General features: G+C 35.5%; 1 protein-coding gene across 1 annotated transcript in view; it reads right to left on the reverse strand.

Moving 5' to 3' along the window:
* The window catches only part of TRPM7 (transient receptor potential cation channel subfamily M member 7), a 61630-nt gene that overhangs the window by 21281 nt on the left and 24959 nt on the right, over positions 1-15390 (reverse strand). The window contains exons 3-17 of the mRNA XM_064517317.1: positions 14936-14974; positions 14254-14452; positions 12349-12562; positions 11697-11821; positions 10915-11086; positions 8886-9060; positions 7559-7682; positions 6521-6593; positions 6146-6246; positions 5088-5222; positions 3679-3732; positions 2973-3113; positions 2231-2365; positions 1367-1647; positions 604-832 (exon numbers count right to left, since the gene is read on the reverse strand). Of these exons, the coding sequence (XP_064373387.1) occupies positions 604-832; positions 1367-1647; positions 2231-2365; positions 2973-3113; positions 3679-3732; positions 5088-5222; positions 6146-6246; positions 6521-6593; positions 7559-7682; positions 8886-9060; positions 10915-11086; positions 11697-11821; positions 12349-12562; positions 14254-14452; positions 14936-14974 (2197 nt within the window). The remainder of the gene's footprint in view (positions 1-603; positions 833-1366; positions 1648-2230; positions 2366-2972; positions 3114-3678; positions 3733-5087; positions 5223-6145; positions 6247-6520; positions 6594-7558; positions 7683-8885; positions 9061-10914; positions 11087-11696; positions 11822-12348; positions 12563-14253; positions 14453-14935; positions 14975-15390) is intronic.

The raw sequence follows: 15390 nt of genomic DNA on the forward strand, positions 1-15390 counted from the left end.
CTAGCGGCAATAAGTTTTTGGTACACCATCTCAAGGAAATATGCAACGCCCATTTTGGTTCAATTGATCTGTATTCTACAGGGCACCACTGGAAAACCTACTCCCGATTTGCCTACCCTTGTTTCATGCTGTACCCCCCCACCTTTGCTCAGTTTCTTCCTTCAAAATAAAGTATATACAAAGCTTTTCTACATCAAGTCATAAGCGCAGCCTGTAAAAAGCTAAAATGCATGAAACTATATTCTTACAGTGGGGTTTTTTTTTTTCTGTTAATTTTCTTACCACTATATTTTTAGTAGTGGATTAGTATTCACATGATCTATTTAAGCCTCTGATTAAAGGCTACTTGCCTGTTTTCTGCCTTCTATATTTCTGTACCTTATTTGAAAAGACAATAGAGTATCAAAAGAACAGTTAATAATAAATATTTCCAGTTTTGATATGTTATAGAAGAACTATTTTACAGAATTATTAACTTAAGCTAGAGTAGTAAAAGCTTTATACTAATAGTATTTAAACACATGCTTTCCTTCCATTTAGGCATAAATGAAGTATATCCTGTTGACCCTTCTTATACCAATAACGAACTGTGATGATGCTTACCTTGTACCACGAATTCTTCCTCATATTCAGCCTTCCCATCCACATATCTGATAACAACATTTGCGTACAAGTATGCGCTACAAATGGACGAAGCCTTGAGGACACTGCTAGCTTCAGACAAGTTGAGTTACTCCAATTTTTAAGCTCATAGGTGAGTAATTTCATTGCCATAGTCTCATCTTGTCGGAAGGACTGCTCTAGCAGTTCAACTGCCAGTTGACCAAACTCACTGGAATGGAAGAAAAAGAGCATGAAAGCAATCAAAACTTAGTACGTGTACGGATGATTTTGAGTTCCAACTCAGTTTTCCTGTATGATCAAATTCTCAATAATGCGACCTGAGAGGACTATTCTCTCTCCTGTTTTCTGACAGATGTACTTGTACTGCAGTATAATTCAAAAGGTACAACATGTGGATTTGTGTCTTCCATTAAAAACATATGTGGACCACATACAATTGTTAAAATACTACGAAGGAAAAAGTCATCCAGAAGTAAATGAATGGCACATTCAGTGCCCTTTTAATTTAACTATAAGTCATGATCTGTAACATTTTGTAGAGTGGGCAATATCTAATACACAACTTTTACTAGTGAGCCACTGAATCCTTTTCCAAAAAAAATAAAATAAAATAAAATAAAATAAATCCAAATTTCTTCAAGTATGCTAAAAGAATAGTTAGGGTTTTGTTCATGTGTAACCTACTATTTTTTTAATGGGAAATTCAAGAACAGATCTTTAACAATAAGAAAATGTAATTTACTTGGAATATTGTTTCAATTCTTCTGAAGTATCATCAACAAGGTCACTTTGTTTTGCTTCATATGCCATTGAACGGTATACTTTGCAAGCAACTAAGGCTTTAGCCATGGATTCCTCCCCATGCTGCCAGAAGAAGAGGGCCATCTTCTGCCTCTTCATTAACACTGCCCAAAGTAACAGCTCGTTGAGAGGATATGGAAAACGTCTTGTTTCAGGATCATCTATGTCTACTATTTCATCTTTGGTTCTTTTCTTTTTTCCCTCTTCTGCACCAGTGTCAATCTTTAAAATAAAATCAGAAAGTTCCATTTTAAATCTCTGAATTGTTCATTATAGAAACTGTAATAAAACACAATGATCTAAAGGCTCAAGTGATATGCATTTATAAAAACAGAAATGAATTTCTGAACATATTTGAGAAGCAGCTAGAACTTTCTTTCAAAAAATTCAGTTGAGTCTAATTCACCTTAAGAACGGAGAGACTGAATTGCTTTGATTTATAGATCAATAGAAAAGCAGTCTACATACAAATGAAGAAAGTCATCAAGACTGCCTATAGTAACACAGAGCCAAATCACGCTGTCTACAAAACCATATAGTTCCCCCATTGCTAGAACTGTGCCAAGGATAAGCTCTTGCTCCTTAATGTACCAGAGTTTATCCAGAAGACCAATATAAAGACATTCTTTACACAATCCTCTAAGCATGCTAGACAGTTTGTAAACAAGCACGAAGGCAAGACTGAAATGTCAGTTTTACACGAAAATAGTCACTATTCCAGTGGCACTCAGACGTCATCCAGGTTCTCCCCTCTTAAGAGCTTAAAAAGAACGAAACACTACCACGTGCCCGCTCACATCCATACCTTTGGTTTGTATGGCTGTGCTGTTTTGATGAAGTGATTATGTCGCATTTTTTCTTTCTTATCTGCCCTGTTACCAAAAGGCTCATGGCTCTTACACATCTGAGGAGTATTATTTGAAGGATTTCGCCCAGATCGCTGTAACAAGAACAACAGCAAGTTGTTTGGGTTTTTTGTTTGTTTGATTTTTAAACACCTATCTACAAGATATTAAAAAATCAACTGTTTACAGTCAGACGCTTAGCTGAGCAACTGAACACTTACTTTGTCACTGAAACAGTGACGAATTTATATAACATCAACAGTTAGATGTCGTCATTAAATATTTAAGAAGTATCAAATTAAAAAAAATTCAGAAAATATTACTAAAGCAACGAGGGTAACTGCCAAGAAGCTGGGATAACTGCATCCCAAGTCCTGGAGAATCAGCATGTTTAGCACCCATTCTTCCTCTACAAGTAGGAAAAATGGAACAGCAAAGGAATTTGGATGCTAGAGTAAGAAAATGGGTAAAAAAAAAAAAAAAGAAAAGAAAAAAAAAGAAAAAAACAACCCTTTTGTTTCCCCTCAACCCCAAAAGCTCCTAGATGCCTTCACAGGCATCACTATTGTCTTTAAAAGAACCAGTCCACTGAAAAAAAGAACAGAATAATATGGCTCCAATCTTTTTAAAAAATATAGATATATGTACTTCTTAATCATGAACATACAAAGCAGTTTTTCTTATTATCCAACTGCCACATACCCGATTGTTCCCGCTGAGACTATTGTATATAGCTCTAAAGCGTTTTCTTGTATAGGTGCATCTATAGGTTCCTCCCATCAAATATTCAATAACCAGCCCCACATCAATCAGGTTGATTTTATATCCTGGAGGAAGATTTCCCTAGAAATACAAAAGGTACTTTTAGTTTTGCAAATTATAATCTTAATTTAATCTTGTTTAGAATGTTTCTACAAGTTACATCATAATTCTAAATAAAAAACAAAGTAAGCCTTTCATGATAAAAGCCTATCTACATGGCTCAATATTTAGTAGTTTCAAAGCAGATAAGGTTGTAGTTTCTTTTCTCTATGATATTCCCTAGCAGGATGTATGTTTGCTCTGCTGCCGGTTTTTTGTTTGTTTGTTTTAACAGCCAAAACGACTCCACCTGTGCATATCAGCTTCCAACTCCTCAAAAGGCAGAACAATCAGAAGCAAGAGGAAAAAAGACAACACTCTCATCAGGTTTAGTGCACATCTGTCTGTGAATGAGGTGCTAGGCATGCAACTGCAAATCTTGAAAATAACAGAATGACTGTAGAGAGGTAGTTAATTGCTTCAATCAAACCTAATTAATAAATCCAAGATTAAACTGGCAAACAAGAGAGACCATTAAAAAAAAAAAAAAACACAACACAAAAACTTAATATTGCTAGTTTGACAGATTTTTACATTTACAGCATACCTGTTTGACATCCCGAACAAGATGAAAGAGTGTTGGGTTAGTTGGGCCTTGTTTCTTTACAAAACAGAAGAGGGAAAAAAAAACGTTGGAGTGAGAAATTAGAAGTGCAAAGACAACATGAGAAGATTACAACAGAGGTCCCCCAGTATTATCACGTGTTGACTCAAAAAAAAAATCCTAGTTTTTAAAAACAAGCAGTAACCACTAAAGGCAAATATTTCAAACTGTAATATTAGGTACAGGGTATTTCCTTATTGTTTCATTTTATAACTTTGATGGTACTTTTAACTTGGGACATGATTAACCCACCTATACTTTGTCCACAAAGGAAAAAACAGAATGCAAACAACAACAACATGTATATTGTTTGTCATAAAATTATACAAACAAGTTTTAACAAAATGCCATTTTAAGTTATGGGAACACACACAGACTGATATTCGTGTTTAGAAAATTGAAAGATCCACAGTAAAAGCTCCCTTACTTTTTAAATTTGTAATCTGAACATTCCCACTTTTTACCAAAGATGATTTTTCTTCTTTTTCTGACTTCCTGTGAAGGCAGGCACTGTTATACTTTTAGACATATGGTTACCTTGGCATCAATACAGCTCTCAATAGAAAAAAAAAGCACATCAAGTGCAAAAAAAAATTGCAACACCATAAAATATTATTTTAAAAAAACGGTCTGATCATGCAGTCTCCTATATACAAGTTTATTAACAAATTAATTTCAAGGCTTTTCTTGTCATAACCAGATAATGAGAGTGTTAATGCAAGCTTAAAACATATTTATATACTACTCACTACTCACAGTTTTTGACAAAAGAGGTTTTTTTTGTTTTTGGTAAATACTTCATGCTATACAAAAGTTACCTTAAAATTTTTTAATCAGTATTCATAAAAACAATTTTTCTATGCAATGTTTATAAGCATGTAGGGTCACAAAAGAAGCTATTTTTACAATTATTTATTATGGTAACATCAACGGCTGTAGACAGAATTCATCTTACGAAGCCCTAGCAATACTGTCTATGGACTTTGTTTTATGTGCAAGTTTCGGTCATCTAGCTTTCTCTCATTTTCTTCCCCACTGTGGTTTACATGTCTCACACGTTCTACAACTGTGCTGCAATTTTCCCTTTAGTATCTATACCCAAATATCAGACTCAAACGAACATCCTGCTTACAAACTATTTCTGGTGCCATTTCTGGCGAGCCAGAGAGCAGCTGTGGCACTATAAAGCAGCCAGACAGCACACACTTCTCAACTCTAACCTCCTGTGAGGGATCGTCCTTATCATCATCACATGGCACGTAGGCTAGTGCACATGACCCAGGCCACAATACCAAGCAAATAAAAAGCTTTTCTAAAAAGCAATCTGTTTAAAAAAGCAGTCATTCACTTACTGTATTATAAAGTTCTTCCAGCCTGGGAATTGTAAGAAACTTGTGCATGCTTACACCGTTTTCAATCAGAAGTTTCACAAACGCAACTCTATCCATCACAAGGGCATCTAACATAGCCTGTTCCAGAGAGCCAACCTACAACAAACGAGCACAGGGTAGAGGCTGGAGAGAACCAGTAAAATGCGCAGAGATAAGCACACTTAGGTTACAAATTGATCTCATTCCTTTACAGAGGGCAGATCCTTTTATGTCTACAAAGAAACCCCCCTGGGTTCAGGAAAGCCCCTAAGCTTCACACAGTTACATGATGAGAGAATATTCCGAGGACTTATCACTGTGTGTTTTCTCTGGTCTTACACTCTTCCATAGAGATCTCTTATTGACGTGCTCAGCAGCAATATACTGGACTAAATTGACGTTTAGTCTAACATAGTTCAGCTGTTCTCACATATCGACACTGGATGAAAGGTAGGAAGACATAAAACATTTAAAGCACAATTTGCTTCAAAGACGAATGCTCAAAACTATCGCTGCTATCAACGAGCCTTCCAGTATGTACTTTTGACTGCACAGTCCCATAAGATTGTATTTTATCTTTATCATAAAAGGGAAAAAGGCAAGATCACAGTGTAGCTTTCAAACTAATTTACAAACGACAAAAAACAGGTACTTTCCTCCTCTCCCTGAAAGACACAGCAGTACTGCCAACCAAAGTTAATATATGTATTTTACTAGCTTCTTTTTAAGAATGTTACATGACTGTGTAACTGTAAAAAAAGAAAGAACATCTGAACAACATGAATTCAGTGTTCATTTTTTGCAATGTCTTTTCTCCCCTATTTATTCGGAATGCTTAGCACATTTCTAAAATTCTTGGACTATTTTTAAGCACACAATAATAACAGTTATAATTCTATCACGTATTCAGAAATTACTGTCCTAAAATAAATGTGTCAGTATTCTACAGGCTATTTTAAGTCAAAAGACTCATTCTTTGCAGAAAGTTGAGTTTCTCTCTCACAAAATGCCATTCTGCTTAATCTAGATTGCATACGTACCAGCCATTGTTGCCCATAAACAAAAACATGATTTTTGGCAATGTCAACTCTATCCCACGCAAGTGTAAGGACAAGCTGGTCAAATGCAGATGCATTTGTGCCTTGAGAAATGAAAAGGCAATGAAAAAAATTAAATGAATTAAGATATAAAACATTAAACATTCTTACTTCTTACAGTGGCCAAATCAAGTAATACTGTATAACTTTGTGGTAGATATTTTATCAGTTATGATATAGATTATGACACTGTAAAATGAGAAAACGTAGTAGATACTTACTTAAAAGATTCCTACATATTATAATATCTTTAATATTCCAGTATGTAATCATTGAACTACAATAGCTGGGGATTCTAAATGCTCTTTAAAGTCTCACCTTTTAGCAATGCTGTAAGTATTGCAACATCAATGTCTTGATGTTCATCTGATCCAATATGAAAAACAGTAATCTGTCCAAAACAAAATACATTTATTTTTAAACACATGTTCTTCCTATTCTGTTGGACAAAGCTGATTAGCCCCAGTCTTTTATATCAGGAATTGAAACAACATTGAAAAATCTGCTCATATTCACTGCATTTTAAACCTACGCTCAATTTAAGTCTTACCTTCAATGTGTACTTTAGAGCGCTTTCCTAAGTGGAGGCCACAAAAGATAACCTTTTATAAGAAAAGCAAAGCAGAAACCCTTTACGCTCTTCAATGTCTTTTCTCACTATGAGGACAATTCTCTATTGGCTATTGCAATCTCCATCAGCTACCACACAGTATTCTGTTTACCTCCCCAGCTCATTCTGAATTATAAGACTAACCTGCCAGCAAACATGTTTAGCCGAACATGTCAACTTAAAAACTTGCAACAGCTGATAAGGTCTCCATATGAGACACCAGTATCTGAATTCAGGCAATATATATATATATATATAAAGTTTAATATAAGTGCTTTTACTTTAAGCATTCAATGATAGTAGTCCTTCACTTGTACACTAATGACTAAAAGACAAAACAGAACACCTAAAGGCTTTCAAAAAATAAATATATAAACAAAAACAAGAAAGAAAGGAAAATAACCCAAAAACAAAATAAATACATATACAGAACTATAAACAAAACAGAATCCTATCAGTTGAAAACAAACAGGATTGGAAACAAGGAAGCAACTCCAATTACCAGAAGTAATCCCAAGAATGAAGTCTCCCTTGGCCATGGGATAAAGTATACAAAAAAATTGGATTATCTTCTATCTATCTTCTATCCACTATCCAAACACTATATTCTGTGTTTGGAAAGATACATTATGGCCAGAAAAGATTTAAGGACTTGACCATAGGCAACACTGTGAGATAGGATTTCATTTTAGATACACAAACGCGTGTACCTTACATAAAGGTTTTCTACAGTGATATCTACTTACAAGCTCTTTTTTCTTCATGCATTCCAGCAATGTCTGAAACAGATGAACCGCTTCACTTTGACCAAAATTAAATGTCTTTTTGATGGTCGAAATGATTTCAGGCTCTGCACCCTCTGGAACGTTCCTGCGATTATAACAGAGAAACACGAATTGTTATATATGAACAGCAAGAGTGGCCACACATTTAATTAGTCTGATCTGAACATGTCCATTCAAAGTCCTGCCATTTATAAGTTTATAATTGTTTCAGGGGCAAAAGCTTGGATAACCATTATAAAGAAGTATAGGTTGCTTAACCTAAGACTTTCTGCTACTGCCTCCTAATAGTAACTCAACCTCTCTCCTTCCCAAACTCAGTTCTGAGATATTCTCAGGTAAGTATTCTCCCCCTCGAGTAAGAGCTGCATCTGATCTCACTCTCAATGGACAAGGCTGTCTGGTTTAGCCCTACATTTATCTCCTCCTCCTGGTTCTGAGGCAGTCCATGCAGCTAGTATCCAGCATGTTTAATGATTTAAGCAAATCTGGCAACTAACTAGAAGCCACTAAGGACTGTGGACCACAAGCAAATCACATTTTGTTTTTGAAACTATGAACAGACAACTGTTCTCTGCACAGAAGATTATATATAAAGTTAAAATTTAACACTACTCATAAGAAACAATATAGATACTTTTCCTATTCCCCTTTCAGGCAAGCTACTAGCATGCAATAGCTAACTGCATACAAGTATTTCCATCAATCAAGTCAAATGATATTTTCAAGCGATTTGGTAATGCATTCAGGATACGTTATTCTCACATCTCTGGAAGGTCTGACCAGCTCTGACTTCTGAAGAGCAAAACAGTATATCGCGCATACTTAAAAACAGTCATGTAAGTCACTTAACAGTTTACTGCTGCTTAGTTGAAATCTGGACTCAAAGCAGACAGAGCATTTAAATTGATAGTTGGGTGCTCTAGTTACAACAGTATAACATAATTACTGCACATTAGTGAAGCTACATACGTTTCCCCTTATTTAGTATATAGGTGCATCTATTTTTCCTCTCTTTTAGTAAGTATTGCTAAAGCAAGCATATCATGCCAGTTGCACCAAATGCTGTAGATGGCACGTGGGAGGAACCCAGAATTAGAAAGAAATCTCAGTCTTCAGCCATAGCGATTATTTGCAGCCAACCTGGAAAACTGTATCACATGCAAAACTACACTCTACTTCTAGTTTTCGTCTTTCCACACTTAAAGCTCTTGCACAAATGAATTAAAGGACTACTTTCAAAAGACATCCCCATATAACTGATAGGTTGACTAGAATTACTACGACTTACCCTCCCTCCTCCGTTTGCTTGTGAACATACGCCAATATGTCTGCAGCTCTACCAGTTCCTTCACATACTACCACTGGCACAGGAGGACTTTCTTGAAGGAAGTCCAAAACCGTGAGTATGACGTTGGGTCCACCTTCAAATACAAGTGCTACCACAGGCACACCTTGGCCAATTCCTATAAAATTGTAAATACACAAACAAACCCCTATTTTTTAAGTCTTTTTTTTTTTAAACCTTTGTCAGTATAAACGAAAACCTAAGCATAAAACATGAAGTATTTCATCAGGTGTAGCAAAAGAAGTTTTTGGTGTCAAAGTTACAGGAGAGGCATATATTAACAGAGATAGTTAACATTTATAGGTCAATACATGACAAACATTATTTGTCATTATTTTATGTAGATAAATGCAACACCGGGGTAGACATTTCACATATCTAAAATGCAAAACTACATTATATTTCAAAGTATCTACTTTTCTTGCTTGACAGTTCTAGATATAGTCAAGCACTATTATTGCCATACTCTCTATTAAAAAAAAAAAAAAAAAAAAAAAAAAAAAAAAAAAAGGAGAGAGAGATTAGATACACTTTTACTAGCCACAGCTACAGCACAACAATTTTGCAAGCCATTTGCACTGACTGCTTTTTCAGCTCTTGCCTTTTACTTACACCACTCTATTCTAGGTACATGGCTCACTCTGAAATGTCAGATTTTTTCCAGGATATACAGATTTAGGGTTGACAATTTTCTCACTGTTATTTGTCAAAGATGAGTTAAATAGAAAGCAAGATCAAAATAGATCCCAAAACAAAATATTTTACTCCAAATAACAACTTATTTTAAAACCATTTATTCCAAAATACAAAGAGTAGCTAGGTCATATGAGTTCGACTTTTTTTTTTTTTTTAAATAAACTACAACAAATTCATGTCATAAAACATCTTAGAACTTGTTGAAAAGAAGTCACAAACAAAAGTGTAAGAAATTCTTGAAATCAAGAATTATTCACTGGATAAATGCAACCATGCAATCTGAATGTCTTGCAGAACTGATGATGAAGTAAAGTACTGATTTATTTGTGCATGTTAGCAATAATTGCATACACCTTTGCCAACTAAAAACAGTTAATAGAAACAGTGTAGTAGGTGCATATGCAATGCTAAGATTCATTTTACATTTTTAACAGACCAAGCATGCTCATTCTACTGGATGAAAGTTAAAATGCTGCTCAGCATACATTTTAACTATTGCTAATGCACAGTTTCAAGCACTGTTTTGGGGGAAAAAACACACTGCAAAGCAGCCAGATAAATACAATAGAACACACAGTCTACAAAATAGAAGGGAGATTCCTCACAGGAATACTCCCAAACTACTGCAGAAAAGTGAAAATTTTTCTTTAGATAACCCTCTTTCCCCTCCTGCTCACCACTAATTTCTAAAGAACAGAAAATGTACATAATTTGAACACAGATACATGGAAACCCTGCTATGGACAGGAATATTATGGAAGAATTCTTAGAAGAATAAGAAAAACACCTACACACACACACACACACACACACACACACACACACACACACACACACACCCCTCCATAGCTGGGAAAGCACTACATAAAGTCACTGCTTCCTCACACAAACATAGATGATGTTTTACAAACTCAGTTTCTCTATTTTGAAACTGCAAGTGATCACTGTCAAAAACATTAATCAGATTGGTAAGGCCTGACTACACACTAACAATTCAAGTGATGTAATATTTGCTTTATCAAAGCAAAATTGCCAGCTTTGTTCAAATGAGGAACTTTCCTCTTCAATGTCAGAGAAATCCTAAGTCTTTCAGCAACTCCTAAGGTCCAAAGCAGCAGCTGAAATGATTTGCAAAATGGTTGTTTACTGGAAGTAAGGTTGAAACATATGCAAAAAACCCTCTAGTATTTGTATTTTCTCATGTGAATGTTTGACATAAATATCTTATTCAGTAAAGCATAGTAACACTCAGTCTTTGGTCATCCTGATTACTTACTTGCATGGATCCGTTGCAAATTAATAGTTTTTTCCAGTTCTCTCCGTAATTTAACTTCTGCTCCATACTTTCCAACTGTTCCATCATCCACCAGAATGAAATGGGAATGGAGATTATTTAGGACATTTAATTTACTTAATGGGTTTAACAAGGTTTGATATGGAGCAACCACCTAAGTATAAGCACACAACAATATGTTTTACTTTAAAGATTCAAATTAGCATCTGTGAAACTTAGCTATTTATCTAGACACAACAATCAGAGGGAAAACAACAAGCACTAACACACGTAAGTATGCCTTGGATCAGGGTACACCAACAGCTGTAGCTAGCTACACAACTTTGTGCAGCAAAACAGGTAACTATATCACAAAATAATTCAGTCCTGAAGTATAACAGAGAAAAGGTCCGTCGAAAAGGTGTCCGTCTACAAGGAAAACTTGTGACTGCTGTGGCAAGCATTAGCTTCGAAGATTCAGTATCAAAATTTTTCAACTTATGCTCCTTTGTAAATGCAAATTCTCCATAATACTTCAGCATTTTTGCTATTTGATTCACTAATGCCAGTAGGGAGAGAAAAAAAGAAAAAAAAAACTGGGAACAAGCTCCTCCTCCAGTGCATTTGCATTCTGTAACTTGTTTACCCTAATGATCTTGCCTAAAGCACAGATGTCAGTGTATCTTCATTGTAAAGCAAGCATTCCAATGTTGCAAAGGCAGTGAAAAAACACGCTTGAGCAGATTTGACCAAAAAATACGTCACGTGGATAAGTTTATCCTTACATCTCTTCCAACAAGGTCATTTCTGTTTTCAATTACTCCCCATGGAGCAATCCCAATAGTGCAAATCTTTCGAGATGATCTGGAAGCATGTTCTCTTAGAGCATCACCAACATGTTTTGCAACACCTGTTTGTGCACAAAAACAATTCCAATATATTGAATACCACATCTTATTAAACAATAATTTTAAGAAATACACACATTTTATTAATATGGCCTGTTAAGGAGCTGAGAACTCATTTTACAGAACACAAAAGAAAAAGCACCTATACAATGCACAACACCTACTACCTGGACACAAAGCACCACATATTAGTAATACAACAGAATAAGTATTAGCCTAGAGAAAACTAAAAGACAGCTTCCAGTACATTATTGTACTTGTTTTAATCACAAATAAAGCAATAAGAAATGGAAGTTTTTCCTCCTGCAGTTTGAAAACCATTGTGTTGTTTGCCCTTGAGGGACAATACAGCAGCCCATTTTAAGCTACGTATGTTCAAAGTGTATGATTAAATATTTTAAGTTCACTTGACCAAACTAAAACTTGAAAAACACTTTGCTTTAAGATACAGCTAGGCATCCATTAAATCTTTTGGCTTTTATAAACTGTAATCCAGTTAACTGTGCATATTCGTTTGTACTTTTCTCACCTGTGTTAACTCCTCCAGTTATAATCCAGGCTCCTGTTGTTACTGCAGCTTTAATAAGACCTTTGCCAAGCAACTGCTTGATGCGTGGGTGAAGTTCAAATTTCTGCATGCCCCCATGTACAGATATAACAAGCTTCGGCAACTCCATCTGCCATTCTTTAAGCATAAGTTGCAGAATAGCTTCAGGCTTAGTGTCATATGATAATCGCACATACTGAAGACAAAAGAAAGAAGCTGAGTTAAAAGGTTCTTAGAAGAAACCATCGCACAATCAGCGAGTTAAAAAAAAAAAAAAAAAAAGCAAAAAAAGAAAAAGACACCACACCAACAACCAGAATGTATTTCAGGAAATATTTTCCTAACCCTGGCTACAGAAAGTATAATTTAATGCCACAAAACAAGGCAGATGCAATAAATGGATGGGTTTACATTATGCCCTCTAAAATTAAGGCCAAGACAGTTAATAGTTTTGAAAGCAAGTTTTGGAAAGGGGAAAAGGTTACAGAAATATGATGTTATTCTATTCTGCTGACACACTGCCCTAGAAAAATGAGATTTTTCGAAAGCATCGGATCATTTCTAAGTTGGATGAAATTCAAAAATACTTCTAAAATTTCTGCCATCTACTGGGCAATGCATGTGTCATGTGACAGGTCTTACGAAAAGACAAAGTTACTTGCTTTTCCTTCCCTATTCTTTGTGAGAAGAAAAGCTACTTTCTTTAATACAAAACTTCAAATCTAGCAGCTTTTTTTAAAACGTGTTATGTTTAACAGCTCACGATGAAGTAGTCAGTTCATCAGCTAAGAATATTTCTACATTTTTAACACGAACTGTTCAATAGCAGGGGGGACTATGCAGAAAGCCCTACCTTGATCAAGTTCCAACTAAAAACATCGCTGTCTCAATAAAGGGGTTTTAGCAAGCCCACTGGAGCTCAGCAGAAGCAAGCACAGGCAACTTGCTATTTCTGTACTTCTAGAAATGGATTCTCAGCAATTGTAAGGTATACTAAATGTATGAGGGAACACATACACTGTTATTACCAGTGTGAAAGAATTCTGCTAGGAGCCCTTCTCTCCATGGGGATGATCGAGACAGCCTTGGGAGGCTCTGTTGGCAGCATAAAGAATGCAGCTCCTTCTTTCAAGCACTTCAGTTTGGTTATAGGAGTTAAGCTATCAAAACTCTTCCCAGCTTAAATCTGCATGAGCATTAAACAATTTCTACCATGACTACCAAGTCTTTCACAAAATTGTAGGGGAAAAAATGTGTCAGAAGTTCTAGGTTTCTGGCCTTTCCATTAAGCAGGCATCTATGAATTAAATCTTGTTTTCTAAAATTTCGGTTTATCAGCATGCTTGTTTCTAACAACAACAACAGAGAGTGAGTGTGTGCGACAGCGAGGGAGCACACACGCAAACAGCCTCCCTCAACCTTAATCTAATCAGTCTGACTAGCTTTTTAGAATTTTGAAAATTTATGAATATAGAGTTAAACAACAGATGTTATTTAACAGGTGTTGCAAAAATGTAACAGTAGTGAGCAAGCACCACAGATGAGTAAGCTGTATTCTAAGTCTGAAACAGTATGAGATTGAATTCTTATTGTTCTTAATTTTGCTGAAATGATTAAAGAATGAATTCTTATCACGATCTGTAATTTGCAGTGAAGCCTGTACATGAAGCCAATTAATTCTCTGATAAGTCTGAGTGACTTGTGAAAAATAAAACCTAAAAAAAGGAAAATTAGAAAGAAATCAAATTACAATAAAATTACTAGACTGACAGAAGACACTGCTTTACCACAATACAGCTCCACTCATTTTCATTACTTGAAAGCATCCACCACCTGTATCAACATGTTTAGAGAAGAAAAAGAGAAAAAAGTAAACGTCATACGTGCCTTTGCCCTGTAAGAATGAGAGCCACCTTGAAAGTTGATGACACCATAAGCATCAGTAGGAGTCTGTTCTGTATGCTTTTCCACTGACCATTCTTCTATTTCCTGATTATAGTTTTCACCCAGCTTCACATCGGAGTATTTCATAGCAAGACTTGCAGTAAAACAGGCATGTTGTCTGACCAAGCGGCCACAACAGCACCTGCACCAAAGCATATAATTTAGAATACTTGAATAAATACTATCATCAGAAGACAAGAGAGAGAACTTATTTTTAGCTATAACAGGGACAGGTTAGATTTACACCTGAAAGCAAAGTTCCTAAATATCATATAAACCTCTTCCCTAGAAGAAGCCTTGTTGCCATAAGTACTTAAAACAAGGACAAACAATTAAACATAATTATGCAAAATACTGAAGTTCACTGACACAGCAAGTTAGAGGCCAGAACATGCTTTGAGTAGTCAGGACATGGAAAATCGCAATCAATTCTTTGAGAAGTACTTTATGTCACATTTATAAATAAGCGATCTATGTATTGCAGGCTTTTTTTTTTTTTTTAAACTCTTCTAACCTTTCACTCATCAAAACTTTTGAGAACTCCATTACGAAAGCCCCTATTCAAAGGAAAAACACACACACACACAAGAAAAAAAAAAAAAAGAAGAACTGAAAGAACTCTTACCTGACAAGCTGCTGACAAATTTGACATCCTGGAAGGCATCTGTAAGAAATGCCATTTAAATTTATGAGTTTGCTCCTGCTCAAATGTTAACGGGGGGACGGGGGGGAGAAAAAAAAAAAAAAAAAAAAAGCACCATACCACTTCTCATGTACTCACACAAAAAATTACTGTACCAAAAGATCTACAGCAACTGGAAAATTGCTAAATGCATAAACAGATGAAAGCTTCCATCTTGTGGCTTTAAACTGGTTTTCAGACTTTGAACCATCAATACCTGAAGCCCAAGAATATTTTAGACTCAGCTGCAGTACTCTCAAACTGAAACATTTAGGTAGCTGCTAAGAAGCTACTTACAGACTGACATTTTCTTCCACTCAATTTAGCTATACACTGTTGCATCTACAAACTGATACTCCTAAATTTACTCCTGTAAATCCAAATCGAACTGCATGTGT

Source organism: Dromaius novaehollandiae, chromosome 10 (genome assembly GCF_036370855.1).
Source record: "Dromaius novaehollandiae isolate bDroNov1 chromosome 10, bDroNov1.hap1, whole genome shotgun sequence".
NCBI lineage: Eukaryota > Metazoa > Chordata > Aves > Casuariiformes > Dromaiidae > Dromaius > Dromaius novaehollandiae.